At 31.5% G+C, this 14,163-nt stretch overlaps 2 protein-coding genes across 2 annotated transcripts; one reads left to right on the top strand and one right to left on the bottom strand.

The window, feature by feature from the left end:
* Positions 1 to 979: 979 nt before the first annotated feature.
* LOC126656431 (cathecol O-methyltransferase 1-like) lies at positions 980 to 3,543 on the bottom strand. Its single transcript, XM_050351007.2, has 4 exons — positions 3,101 to 3,543; positions 1,959 to 2,269; positions 1,718 to 1,782; positions 980 to 1,339 (listed from the first exon to the last, which is right to left on the bottom strand). Exons 1-4 carry the CDS (start codon positions 3,523 to 3,525, stop codon positions 1,037 to 1,039), a joined length of 1,104 nt encoding a protein of 367 aa, XP_050206964.1. The 5' UTR covers positions 3,526 to 3,543; the 3' UTR covers positions 980 to 1,036.
* Positions 3,544 to 7,150: 3,607 nt separating this feature from the next.
* On the top strand, positions 7,151 to 7,990 carry LOC126654563 (uncharacterized). Its single transcript, XM_050348468.2, has 2 exons — positions 7,151 to 7,618; positions 7,927 to 7,990. The coding sequence occupies exons 1-2, from the start codon at positions 7,168 to 7,170 to the stop codon at positions 7,959 to 7,961; spliced, it is 486 nt and encodes a 161-aa protein (XP_050204425.1). The 5' UTR covers positions 7,151 to 7,167; the 3' UTR covers positions 7,962 to 7,990.
* The last annotated feature ends 6,173 nt before the right edge of the window (positions 7,991 to 14,163 follow it).

Raw genomic sequence — 14,163 nt, 5'->3', positions numbered from 1 at the left:
AAAAAAAGGTTAAAAATATATAGAAGTTCAACTTATTTCAGTTTTGTTAAGGAAGACATTTTCCTAGTCAAAGAAAAATTTAACTTACGGCTTTTCGAAGAGTCAAATACACAAATTGAACCAAAAAACAGGATTTACTATCTTAAAAAAATATATTGTTTTTAAATTTATTTACCGCCAACAAGACGAAATTTAAATTTTTTAGGGGGGCATATTATCTAGAGAAGCTTCCATGTCTAAATATGCAGGCAAAGAATTCAAATTCAAGAACTATGCAACCACATAATTCAACACAAAGAAAAAAGAACACAATCTTATCTAACTAAGTTCAGAATATCAATATAATTCAACAAATATTCATATCGTCTTTCTAGTTTTACAATAATCTTTTTTTATTAAATTTGTTGTCCTACATTACAAAAAAAAAAGACAAAAGATACAAAAAAATCCTCGACTTTTTCTCAAAAGAACATATCATTCTTTTTATTTTTTTGGGCACAATTAAGCCTTTGTACTTCTAAAATTAAATAATTAAATCCTCGTTGTTTTAAAGTTGGACAAATAAACCCTTGTAACTTATTTTTTGAACATTTACCCCCTCAAATTTTCAATAAATACTTTAAACGATAAAATTATTTTTGAACTTTTTTTTCTATATGATCATGAGAGACATGTCAGCTATTAAAGAGTGTTTCCAATGGCGTTGGACGAAATGTCAGGGATTATTTGTTTTATTTGAAAACAAAAAGAGTTTAATTATATCAAAAATAAAAGGGCTGATTTGTATTTTTATAAAAACTACGAGGATTTTTTTTACCTTATGCCTAAAAAAATTACAAATTGAATAAATTTACATCATAATTTGACAACAATTTTGATGGCTAAAGGTATAAATTAACACAAAGTTGACAAACTGCTGGTATTTTTGTCAAAAACAACTAAATTTAAACACGTTTTATTTTTGTATACCAAATACTAGTAGCCGTAAATTGAACTTTTATTGTAATTTTTTTTTTCCAAATTTATTGTAATTGAGTTACTTGACCAACTCCATAACCCAAAAGTTACAAACGCGACACTGGAAGGTGACGCCGGTGAATCCAGCCGTTGTAGCCATGGCCACAAATTCTTGCTGAGTTCGCTCTTTTCCGCCGGGATTTTGAGCCATCATGAAGACATCCATAAGATATGTGTCTCTGGCGAATGCAGTATGATCATCTTCTGCCATAATCGGAAGAATTGCGTCCACAACAATTACTTTCCCATTTTCTGGAATTGCTTTGTAGCAATTTCTCAATAGTGTCAAGCAATGTTCGTCGTCCCAATCATGAAGTATCCACTGCCACGAATTTGAAAATCTTATTATCATTTTTGTTCATCATACTATTATGCAAAATGAATTTGAAAAATAAAATTTTTGACGAGACTAATAAATATATCTTAGAAAGGAAGGATCGACCATCACACTTTCATGTCGAATTATAAAATTTCGATTACTAGATTATCATGAATAGGCTAATGTTAAATTTACTACCGGCTAATATTAAATTATTAACCACTTAACGGCGACTGAGTTATTACATGAACCTAATCCATTTTGATTGATCTTTGTAGATTGTTTGTCTTCCACTTTTTATGGTAGTGCTTAATAAATTATCATTTATCAAAAAAAAAAATTAATAGAGACTAGAGTTCAAAGAACAATAGTGAAACACACCTTCATAAAAATGGCATCGCCTTGTGGAACGCTTTCAAACATATTTCCCTCTACATGACTCACACCTGCAACACACATTAATTCATCTCTAAATTTGGATTATATATATGGGGTTAAGCGGCTAATAAAAAACTAAAAACATTTACACTCTTTCTGAATAACTTGAAGGGTCTTTTTGTATCTTTGACCTATAAAAAGCTAACATAGAAAAAATTTGTTGAGGTGTATAATATATGCATACCAGGATAAGAGGGGGCATTGTGTATGACCCTAGGCAAATCATAATTGATACCCTTAATATTGGGGTATTTAGAAATGATGATGTTAAGGGTGACTCCTAATCCACCACCAACATCAACCAACTGCTTCAGATCTTCAAAACCATTATAGCACTCTAAAATTCTCTTCATAACAATTGTGGTGTGATTAAACATTGCTTTATTGAACACCTCATTGAACCTTGGATCTCTTCTTGGATACTCAAATGCATGTGTTCCATGCACCTTATTAAATGGAATTCCTCCTTCAAGAATTGCTTCCTTCAACATAGGCCTGCATGCAAAACTGACTTCATTTATGTCCAAATACACAATTTTGCTTATCTGGCGCTGATGTGTGGCATTTCCACATCAGCGCCACGTAGTCGCCACATGAGTAAAATTACATAGTTGGACATTATTGAAACGAAATCATGTGTTTTAGGAAAAATTGGAAAAATTCAAAGCTTTGAACTTTTGTAAAAAATTTATAAAAGATTTGGCCTTTTTTGATTATTTGACCTTCATACAACTGTTAATTTTTTATTTTTATGTTGTTTGTTTAAAAAAAAAAGAGTCAGATAATGTGTTTTTGATCCCAAAAATTGAAAAAAAAAATATTTTTAACACCACTGCTTGAACTAGAATGAAACTGAGTCGAGCTAAAAAAAAGTCGGATAATGTGCTTTTGACCCCAAAAATTGAAAAAAAAATCTTTTTGAATAAGAATTCCGACTCCACCACTACTTGAACTACAATGAAACTGAGTCGAGCTAACTTTTTTAGTATTTAAAATTGAAATTGATTCAAAAACTATCTAAAACCGACCCAACCTAAATCAAGTTGAACTCAACTTCGAACTACTGGAATAGTTTGTCGGGTCGAGTTAGAGCTCTGAAATATTCGATTCGATAGAATCACAAGCCTTATCGAACATATCTAGATTTTATAGTATACCCTTATATTTTACAATAGTTACAATAGCTTTTGTCGAACTCTATAAATTAGACCCTAACCCGAGTTCGAGCATGCAAATACTCGACTCAGCTCCATTATATATACCCTAACTTTCACCAACATATATATGCTTAAGAGAAGAATGAAGAACATGAATTAATTTAATTACCAGCTCTCCATGTAGACCATGTCTTGACTTGATGTCATGAAAGGTCCAAGTGAGACTCCATCTTCATTTTTCGCAAAATATTTAGAGACTCCATTCAAATAGTAGAGTCGTTGTATTGGCTGATGATCATCATCTGAGCTACCAATAATACCGTGGCTCACAAGAAGCTTCAGAATCCTGTCAAGCATCATGGATGCGTCAGGATTATCAGTCGACAATTCTGATGCAATTTCTGATGCTGAAAGCTTTGCATTCGGACCGGCTTTCGCTATAATGTCGAAAATGCCGAGGTCTATTGCTGTTTGCATCACCATTGGTAATACTGACCCCATTGAAATTTGAATTGCATAGGAAAAGCTTTCTTCTTCTGATTCATTTTGAGCTATTTTTTCAGATTTGTGGTGGGTTTTTGTTGAAGAAGCCATTCTTACAGTTTTATTCCACTTTGTTTAATTTACAGGTTAACAAAAAATTTGTTTTGGGGCACATTTAAATAGGAGTCTGCATTCCATTCAGAATAAAATTTTTAATTTTCAAACTGAATTATTCGGTTCGGTTTGATCTTTTAATTAAATTTGCTCTAATATTTTAATTTTTAGGCTAGATCCATGTCCATGTACTTTTCAATTTTTTTATTTATCTAATCTTTTTTGAAAGTTTGTTGTTCATCAATTATGTCAATGTACTATTTGTTTTTTTTATTTAATGGGTCCTTTATGGACGAAAATTGTGAGTGTGTGACTCAGTCGCAGTGATTAATTATTTCAATGTTAGAATTGACAAAAGCCCTGATATTATAAATTTTTATTTATCTAGTCCTTTTTACTAAAAATATTGGTGGAAGTAATTGTTTATAAATTGGTGAGAATGTGACCATCCACTCACATATTTATGAGAGTGTTTAGGTTCAACCATGACCTAATAACTAGAACTAGTTAATAGGTGGTTGAACTTTTACGCTTATAAACTCATTTATATTTGTTCTTCTAAATAATGTAGGATTATCTTTAACACTTTCTTTAAGTTTTTTATTCAATAAGCTTTTATATATAAATTGTTTTGTTAATCTGATTTCTCTACAAGTTTGATAATGCAGTCCAATTTGACAAGTGACGAATTAGGTGGATATCCAAATTCAAAATCATCCACGTTTTACGGTAAGTGTAATGCACATTCCTCTTTGTTCAAAAAAAGGACATAAAACTCAAAATAAAATAAATACAGGGACTAAATAAATTAGATAAATAAAATTTTGATAGTACAAAAACTTAAAAATGGGTTCAGCCTTTCTTTTATGTTCAAATCAAACCGAATTGAAAAATTAACTTTTTTTTATAACATCAAACCGAATTAAGTTTTTTTGGTTCGATTAGATTCATTTTTTTCTGCTCACCCCTATCTTTAATTGCATTTTTGCTTAGAAATTTTCTTGTTTAGAACGACATGTCATATTCTTGTGATGTAATATGTAAGACAAACATAAGAAGACAGGATAAACTTATAAACTGTCCAGTTATAGTGACAATTTGTATTTATTCATGCATTTTCATGGTAGCAAGGATATAAATAGTTTAATATTAGGATTTTTTGCTATTCTATTATTAGAATTAATTAATTTTGATGAAAATTGTTCTCTTCCAAATACCTTCATCCATTTGAAGATTATATATTTAAAGGATAATAATTGGATGAGATACGTTTACACGACACGATATTGATATAATACTATAAAAGGGTCGAATAGATTCACATGTCAATCCACGACATGATATGTTTTAAACTGTGTCGTTAATCCGTCTATTCTATGAAAACATTTAACTTCAATTTTAATCCATTATGTTTCTGTAGTATAAGACCGGCCACAGAAGTGAAACTTTTATTCTCTTGTATTATAGTTATATCATATATAACAAGGCATTCCCTCCTACTGTCCCTAGGGGGCTTCCTCACTCGGTTTTTCTACTGAGAATAGAGGTAATTTCTCAATAGTTTCGTACATTGCTTATGTAATAGGGTCAAAGTCTCATATACTCGAATCTGCATTAATTCCTTATTATACTCTTATAAACAAAGGATCAGTTTACCCCCTCAGCTTGCATTAAAATTTTAAAAAGCTAAAAATAGTAAATCTGTATCACTTATACTCTGAAATTGTGTAAACCGGATAAAAAAATCCTCTTACTGACGTGTCACCATAATCGATGAGTTTCATGAAAATCATAATTAAACTCCAATTAATCATAATTAAACCTTAATTAATCATAATTAAACTTTAATTAAAACAACTTAAATCCTGGAAAACAAAAACACATACTAATGAGTTATAACTCAAATAGTATAAGAGCTGGCAGCAATTTGTTAGGTCGTGGAATCGATTCCTCCCACAAGCGCTTCCTCTCCCCCTAATTATCAAAAAAAAAAAAAACAATCAACAGTTTAAAAATCAAGTTCAGAAGCTGAATACAGAGCATTGAAAAATATAACATGTAAAGTTCAATGGCTTTCATTCTTTTTAAAAGATTTACAAATTGAAGAAGCAACTCCTGCCTTTGTATACTATGATAAGTACCAATCAGCATGATATTTTGCTCATAGTCCAGTATTTTATGAAAGGACAAAGCATATAAACATTGATTGCCATATTGTGAGATAGAAAATAAACTCTGGCTTGATTTGTTTTTTTCCGGTCAGTTCTTCTCAACAGCTAACTGACTTTTTCACAAAACTTCTTCCTTTTATTCAGTTTTAGGATTTTGTAAACAGGGCAGACATTCATGATATTTATGCTCCCAGCTTGGGAGTGGATAGTAGAAATAATGCAGATTGATGATTATAAATTAAAGAAAAACAAGATTCTGTTAAAGAAGAAGAAGAGAAAAACATAGCATTACACAGTCAGTTCATCCAATAAACATCATCTTAGTAATAAATGAATGACATATGTTTATTATTCAGTTAGGGTTAATATAAAAATTCACCAATTTTACACGTTTTCTCAATTTAATCACGTTTTTTAAAATACTCATAAAAATAAACCAATTTTCATTCCCAAATTTATACACGGCTCTGACGTGTCACTCATTCATTAGATAAAAATGACTTGCACTTTAGCAAATTACACCAATGAATGAGTGGCACTATTGGAATATTATCATATCAGATCAAGAATCAACATGATTTCTGGATATCATTGAATATATTGTTTATGATTCTTTCCTTGTATAATATTTTCCCTCTTGGTTAGCTTAGTTTTAGGCTAAAGTTTAGTTTCATACATTTATAGAGTTCTGTAACTTGTATAAATTCATTGCTTTCTTGTAACAACAGATTAATAATATAATTCATCATTACAAACTCTATCATGGTATCAAAGCATTGATCCTTTTTTTTTTTCAAATTTCTTTTTCTAGCAGTAAACCACATCTCCATCATCTGGCATGGCTCTTTCAAACCATGAACCAGATTCTTCATCACCATACTACGTCCACCATTCAGATAGTCCAGGAACCATATTAGTCTCACAAGCCTTAACAGGAGACAATTATCCCATATGGAGTCGTGCAATCACCATGGCTTTTGAAGCAAAAAATAAACTAGGATTTATTAACGGGAAAATTTCAGAGCCTGAAGCATCATCGCCTTCATATGACCATTGGAGTCGTAGCAACAGCATGGTTTTGTCATGGTTACTTAACTCGGTCTCTAAAGAAATTGCCAATAGCGTAATTTTTATGAAGAAAGCCTCTGATGTATGGGCAGAACTTCGTGATCGCTTCTCACAACCGAATGCCACAAGAGTCTTTGAAATTCAGCGAGCCATTTGCAATCATCAACAAGGGAATGATTCTATTGCCACATACTATACTGTACTAAAGGGTTTATGGGATGAGCTTGAAATTTATAACACCCATGAAACATGCTCCTGCGGTGCGATTACAGATTTCAAAAAGATCCAAGATCGTGATCGTCTTATCCAATTTCTAATGGGGCTCAACGAATCTTATAATCAATCGCGTAGTCAGATTCTGATGATGCACATTCTACCAACAGTTTCTAAAGCCTATTCTATGATCTTGCAAGATCAACAACAACGATCTATACAAATGGCAACTCCAATGGGTTATTCAGGCCAATCAGCCATGGCAGCCTCAACTCACAATGGCTCTTCTTCTTCTTTTAATACACACCAACAAAATCAATCAAAAGGCAATAAACCATTTTACCATTGTGATTTTTGTGGAAGGGATGGTCATTCTATATCTCGATGTCGTATGAAACCAGGAAATGCAAATTATGATCCGAATTTTCAGCCTTTTTCAAGATCATCCCAACAGAAGCAGCATAAAGGTAATTCCTTTGGTCATAAATATAATCAGCATGTTGCAGCTGCAGTAGAACAAAGCACGCCTCGCCCGAGCTCAAATGAATTGCCTTTCACTCATGAACAAATACAACAGCTTCTCACTCTCATCCAATCATCTCCTTTAAACACTTCTACTCCATTTGTCAATTTTGCAGGTATGAGTTCTCATTTATCTTCTCATGTACATGATTCTTGGATTATTGACACAGGATGTACTAATCATATCACACATGATTTGAATTCTTTAACTAATATCAAACAACACTCTAATTTGCCTATTAGATTACCTAATGGACACCAAGTCCCTGTTACTCATTTAGGTTCATGTAAATTTAATTCATACTTGCACTTAGATAATGTTCTTTATGCTCCTACATTCAAATTCAATCTCATGTCAGTAAGCAAAATTACCAAAACTCTTAATTGTTCAGTTCACTTCTTTCCATCTTTTTGTATCTTTCAGGACCTGATGACGAAGAAAGTGATAGGTTTGGCTAAAGAACACAATGGTCTTTACTACCTCGACATCATTTAGCACCAATCTCTCTAGCTGCATCTACCTCTACAATTGATATATGGCATTGGCGTCTTGGACATCCTGGTCAGCATATTCATGATATTTTTTCTCGCATAGATAATAATATTTCTTTTTCGAATAAATGTTCTTGCGTTATTTGTCCTCTAGCAAAACAACATCGTTTACCGTTCTCTACTAGTTCTATATCAACAACTAGATGTTTTGAGCTTATTCATGTTGACGTTTGGGGTCCTTATGCTACTCCTACTTTGCATGGCGCACATTATTTTTTGTCTATTGTGGATGATTTTTCCCGTGGCACATGGATTTTTCTTTTACAATCTAAATCTCAAGTTTTTTCTCACATTCAACATTATTTTCAGATGGTACACACACAATTTGATACCAACATTTGTCGAGTTCGGAGTGACAATGGCACTGAATTTTTTAATCATACTATCAACAATTTTTTCCTTTCTCGTGGTGTTATTCATGAGCACAGTTGCGTGCACACACCTCAACAAAATGGTGTAGTGGAACGTAAACATAGGCACTTGCTAAACATGGCTCGAGCCCTTCGTTTTCAAGCTGGATTACCCCTTAAATTTTGGGGCGAATGTGTTCTCACGGCTGCTTATCTCATCAATCGAACACCAACTAAAGTTCTTAATAACAAGACACCTTTTGAGCAGTTGTACAATAAAGCGCCCATTTTTACTCATCTTCGTGCTTTTGGATGTCTATGTTTTGGGCGTAATACTCAAACCAAACACAAATTCGACCAAAGAGCATCTCCTGGCATTTTCGTTGGCTACCCTTTTGCACAAAAAGGTTATAAAATTTTTGATATTCAGAATCAGAATATATATGTTAGTCGTGATGTTATTTTCAATGAATATATGTTTCCTTGCATGCCCAAGAAAGATAATTCTTCACTGCCTTTACCTCTCCTTTTAGAGGATGATATTGACATCTCCACTCCCTATCCAATACCGCTGAACTACGTAGCAGAGTCAACACCCATGTCACTCACACCAACCAGAGAACCAAATCCCACCATGTCAGCTGAAACACCACCACTTGAGACACTTACCAATACTCCTTTATCTACCCTTCCGCTCAACCGTCCTAAACGAAACACCCAACCCCATCCAAAGTATAATGATTATTATTGTTCTCAAGCTCAAATTTTACCTCCTTCGTCGTCTACAGGTATGAAATATCCTTTACACAATTTTCTTTCGTATGATAAGTTTACCCCTTCTCATTTTGCATTTCTTAGCACATTGTCTTCTGATGCTGAACCCACTACTTTTAACCAAGCTGTTAAGTTTCCAGAGTGGAGGCAGGCCATCAAAGAAGAACTCCATGCCTTGGAAGAAACTAAGACGTGGTCCATTGTTCCTCTCCCTTCTCAAAAGAAACCCATAAATTGTAAATGGGTCTTCAAAATAAAAAGGAAATCTGATGGTAGTATTGAACGTTATAAGGCGCGCTTGGTTGCCAAAGGTTTTACACAGGTTGAAGGTGTTGATTACAATGAAACTTTTGCTCCTGTTGCAAAATTAGTGACTGTAAGAGTTCTCTTAGCCATTGCAGCTGTCAAACGATGGCATTTACACCAACTTGATGTTCAAAATGCTTTCCTCCACGGTAAGCTAGATGAAGAAGTTTACATGTCTATTCCGCCCGGCCATTCTCAAAAAGGGGAGCCCTCCCTTGTTTGTAAGCTTCATAAATCTTTATACGGGTTAAAGCAAGCATCTCGCAACTGGTTTGCCACTTTTTCTCATGCTATTACTAATTTTGGCTTCAGTCAATCACAAGCTGATCACTCCTTATTTTTTCTTTGCCGCGGATCCTCTACTGTGTTCATTTTACTTTATGTAGACGACATGGTCATTACCGGTGATAACCAAGATCTCATTAACCAAGTCAAAAAATTTCTCCTCGGTTGCTTCCGCATTAAAGATTTGGGTTACCTTAAATATTTTCTTGGCATCGAAATTGCTCGCTCTCGAGCTGGTATCTATTTGAGCCAACGTAAATATGTTCTTGATTTATTATCTGATGCTGGTCTCGCAGGTGCTCGACCCGCAGATACTCCTATGGAACTCAACTTGAAATTTTCAGATTCGGATGGTCCTTTGATGGATGACCCTTCTGCTTATCGCCGATTGGTGGGTCGGCTCATTTATCTCACTATCACTCGACCAGATATATCTTTTTCAGTTAATGTTCTCAGTCAATTTATGCATGCTCCTCGTAAGTTACATTTAGATGCTGCTCACCGCATTCTTCGCTACCTTAAGAAAACTCCTGGACAAGGCATTTTATTATCTTCCTCAAGCTCTCTTTCATTGACTGCTTACTGCGATTCTGATTGGGCAAGTTGTCCAATAACGAGACGATCAACTACCGGCTATTGCATCTTCCTTGGCACGAGTCCAGTTTCTTGGAAAAGCAAAAAGCAAACAACTGTCTCTCACTCATCCGCTGAAGCAGAATATCGAGCCATGGCATCCACCACTCGTGAAATTGTTTGGTTGCGCACTTTGTTACAGGATTTTGGCATCGTTTTAACACAACCCACATCTCTCTTTTGTGATAACCAAGCTGCCCGCCACATCGCCTTCAACCCTGTTTTTCATGAGCGCACGAAACACATTGAAATCGATTGTCATGTTGTGCGTGAAAAGCTCCAAGCCGGTATCCTTTATCCACTGCCTATCCATACTAGCCAACAGACAGCTGACATTTTTACTAAGGCTCTTAGCAAAGACAGGTTTATTTTCCTACAAGACAAGCTGGGCATTTGTGACTTACATGCTCCAGCTTGAGGGGGCGTATTGGAATATTATCATATCAGATCAAGAATCAACATGATTTCTGGATATCATTGAATATATTGTTTATGATTCTTTCCTTGTATAATATTTTCCCTCTTGGTTAGCTTAGTTTTAGGCTAAAGTTTAGTTTCATACATTTATAGAGTTCTGTAACTTGTATAAATTCATTGCTTTCTTGTAACAACAGATTAATAATATAATTCATCATTACAAACTCTATCAGGCACGTCAGCACCGTGTATGAATTTGGAGAAAAATAAAAGTTGGTGTATTTTTATAAAAAGTTTTTAAAAACGTGATTAAATTGAGAAAACGTGTAAAGTTGGTGAACTTTTATGACATTATTCCATTGAATTAAAATTGTTAGTTATTAAACTAGCTGTTACTTTGAATTTAGTCAATACGAACACCAATAGCAATAGGACAAATAAAAAATAATTCATCATAATTTGCTTATTATAATTTTTAAAACATTTGCTTATCATAATTTTTAAAGAAAGGAAAATGATTTGTTATTGATTGAAATATCTTTAAAAAATAATTTTAAAAGTATGATATCTCAATTTTCCAAGTTCTAATAATTAAATTCAAAAGACAAATAAAAAAAATGAAGAGTCTAGTTAATTAATAAGGTACAATTTTGTATTTTGTGTTACTTTATAATAAGTTAGTCCATATTTGAAGAAGATTTATATAAAAAAACATAAAATAATAAACTTATTTTAGTAATAGTATATAATTTTCATAAAATTACATAGATAATTTCTTAATATTTCTTATATTATTTTTTCAATTGTGGATTAATACATCATAAAAAAGTTAAAATTAAGATTAAAATATTTTATTAATTAGAAACTTAATTTATATATATTGTTTAGTTATAAAACTCATAAAATTGACGTATTGAACCGTTTTTAAAAAATAATTTTATCAATTTGGTCATAATTATCAATAGATAAATTCATTTAGCTTTAAAGAAATTCATATCAGTGAGACATCATAATATAATAACATATAGTTTGAATATTACCAATTAAATTTTGATACATAGATGGAAGAAAAAAAAATAAGTACCCTCCATGAGAAATTCATTTGAATTGTATACATAGTTTACTAGATTAGGTATTTTTTTTGCCTCTGATCTTATCCTAAACTTTTCAATATGGACTTCATTAATTAATTTGGCAGGCGAACTAATTAAATAACCTGAAAAGGGAGACTTCACTTTATAAAAGATTAGCTTAAACTAAACTAATATTTTCTTAATTTGAAAGATGGAAAAATGTGTTGATATGCTCTTCCTCCTCGTGTTATTAATTTATTTGCAGAATCTGGAATTGCTAATTCATAATTAATTACTTACCAATAGTTTTTTTTAAAAATAATTATTATCAATAGTTAACACCTTAAATTATAATTAGTGTCATATACAAAATATATTATTAATTTAATTTAAACTTTATGATTTGATTAATTTAACAAAACTCTCATTGCATAAAAAAAACGTGTGTCAGTATAGGGTCATTGTCTCTTTCCATGCATTCTAGTATTATTTTCCTTTTTGCATTCAATTATTTAAATGACAATTAATGGATTGCACATGGATTCTGATAGATCAAAATCAAATTGATCAATAATACAATCAAATCGAATATATTAAACTGAAATTTATGAATACAATTTAATTGGGTAAATATTTGAATACAATTTAATTTAATATAAATTTAATATATTAAATATTAATTTTTAAATAGAATTTCATTTCATTTTTGATTTTAATTGTATTAAAATTTCAATTTAACTGTTGCTTGGAGAAGCCTCTCCATGGTTGGGAATTGGGATAAAGCCTTCGGATGGCTGTCATGTAATAAAATTTCTAAAGTGATTACCAAAAATTAAAATTAAAATTTACTTTTGTGAATGATTTGATTTATATTAACTGCACCGTAAAAGTTTGATTTCTTAAAATCATTAATTATGCTTTTTCAAGATTAGTGTCATAAAAATTCATCAACTTTACATGTTTTTTTTATTTTAATCACGCATGCATGAACTATTTTTTTTTTTCAAATTCATGTACGGTGTTGAAATGTCACGACTGCATTGGTAAAATTCACTGAGGTGGATGTCATTTTACACAAATGAATATGTCATCTCAGTATTGTATATGAATTTGAAAAAAATGGTAATTCGTCTATGAAAACATAAAAAATTAAACTGCGTGATTAAAATGATGAAATGTGTAAAATCTGTCATTTTTTCTTTACATTAACCTTTTTTTATATAAATATAACAAAAATTGCATGCTGTATGGTGAGAATCAAACCATGCACACGTGGAATCTTACTTTGCATGTTTGCCACATAAATCCTCAAATTATCTTTTACTTCGATTTTGATTTAAAAACTTATTAATATAAATTTAAAGTGTCTTCAGTTCGTTCACCCTGATTTCACAAATAAAAATAATCGCTACTTAATTTTAAGAAATAGTATGATGGTGTTTTGAACTCGCCATTTGAATTGAAAATTTTAGATGAGCAAAGTCTATAAAATTTATAAAATTGTAATGGATTTTAAACAGAGTCAATCTTTTTACAATTTGAAACGCAATAAAAATTCATAAATTTTAAAAATGTATATCATTTTGAAACGTGCCACTCAAAATCCTATCTTTTGTATGGAAAATTCAATTCAATCATTTTATGAGTGATAAATTATTATTATTTAGAAGTATCGATCTTTATAAATTTATAGATTTATATTTTATTTGAATGGTAAATTATCTGCATCCATAAATTTTATATTTTATAAATTTAAAATGTATGAATTAGATTAAAATTTGTCAATAAATTAAGTAAAATTATAATTTAAAATAATTTCAATCCAAATGAAGCCAAATTAATTTTATGACCGAAGCTAAGCTAAACTAAACTAAATACAAACTAATTGATGATGCAGGGGATTGCATTGTGAATTCCATATAATTATTGATGTTAATGAAATCAGAAAAATTATGGTTATTTGTGTGGCACCTGGAAATTAAATAAGTTGCAATCATTAATAAATGAAATTGGTGAAATATTTGACATTTTGCTAACTAAGTGATGTACAACCAATCTGGACCGTGTGAGCTACACTTCAAAATAGACTTCTGATTACATGACCAATGTGAGTAACAATGATGTATACATTAGATTGTGAATTCGAATTTCAACTATAATTAATTCATTTAAAAAAAATAAATGAAATATTTTTATAGAAGAAATGTCCATTAATGGATAACCAAAATTTTGTTATAAAATGGATAAAAATATAAAAACTATTCTTCCATC

Source organism: Mercurialis annua, linkage group LG7, assembly GCF_937616625.2.
Source record: "Mercurialis annua linkage group LG7, ddMerAnnu1.2, whole genome shotgun sequence".
NCBI lineage: Eukaryota > Viridiplantae > Streptophyta > Magnoliopsida > Malpighiales > Euphorbiaceae > Mercurialis > Mercurialis annua.
Note: the sequence above shows the minus strand (reverse complement) of the source record. Positions and strands in the feature narration are given on the sequence as shown.

Excerpts from the sequence above, each read along its gene's own strand:
- LOC126656431 (XM_050351007.2), bottom strand. The coding sequence starts at position 3,525 with ATGGCTTCTTCAACAAAAACCCACCACAAATCTGAAAAAATAGCTCAA. Across the intron at positions 2,270-3,100 it reads ATGGTCTACATGGAGAGCTG|GCCTATGTTGAAGGAAGCAA; the intron begins GTAATTAAATTA and ends TTTTGCATGCAG. Across the intron at positions 1,340-1,717 it reads GCGATGCCATTTTTATGAAG|TGGATACTTCATGATTGGGA; the intron begins GTGTGTTTCACT and ends AATTCGTGGCAG.
- LOC126654563 (XM_050348468.2), top strand. The coding sequence starts at position 7,168 with ATGATCTTGCAAGATCAACAACAACGATCTATACAAATGGCAACTCCA. Across the intron at positions 7,619-7,926 it reads TCCATTTGTCAATTTTGCAG|GACCTGATGACGAAGAAAGT; the intron begins GTATGAGTTCTC and ends TGTATCTTTCAG.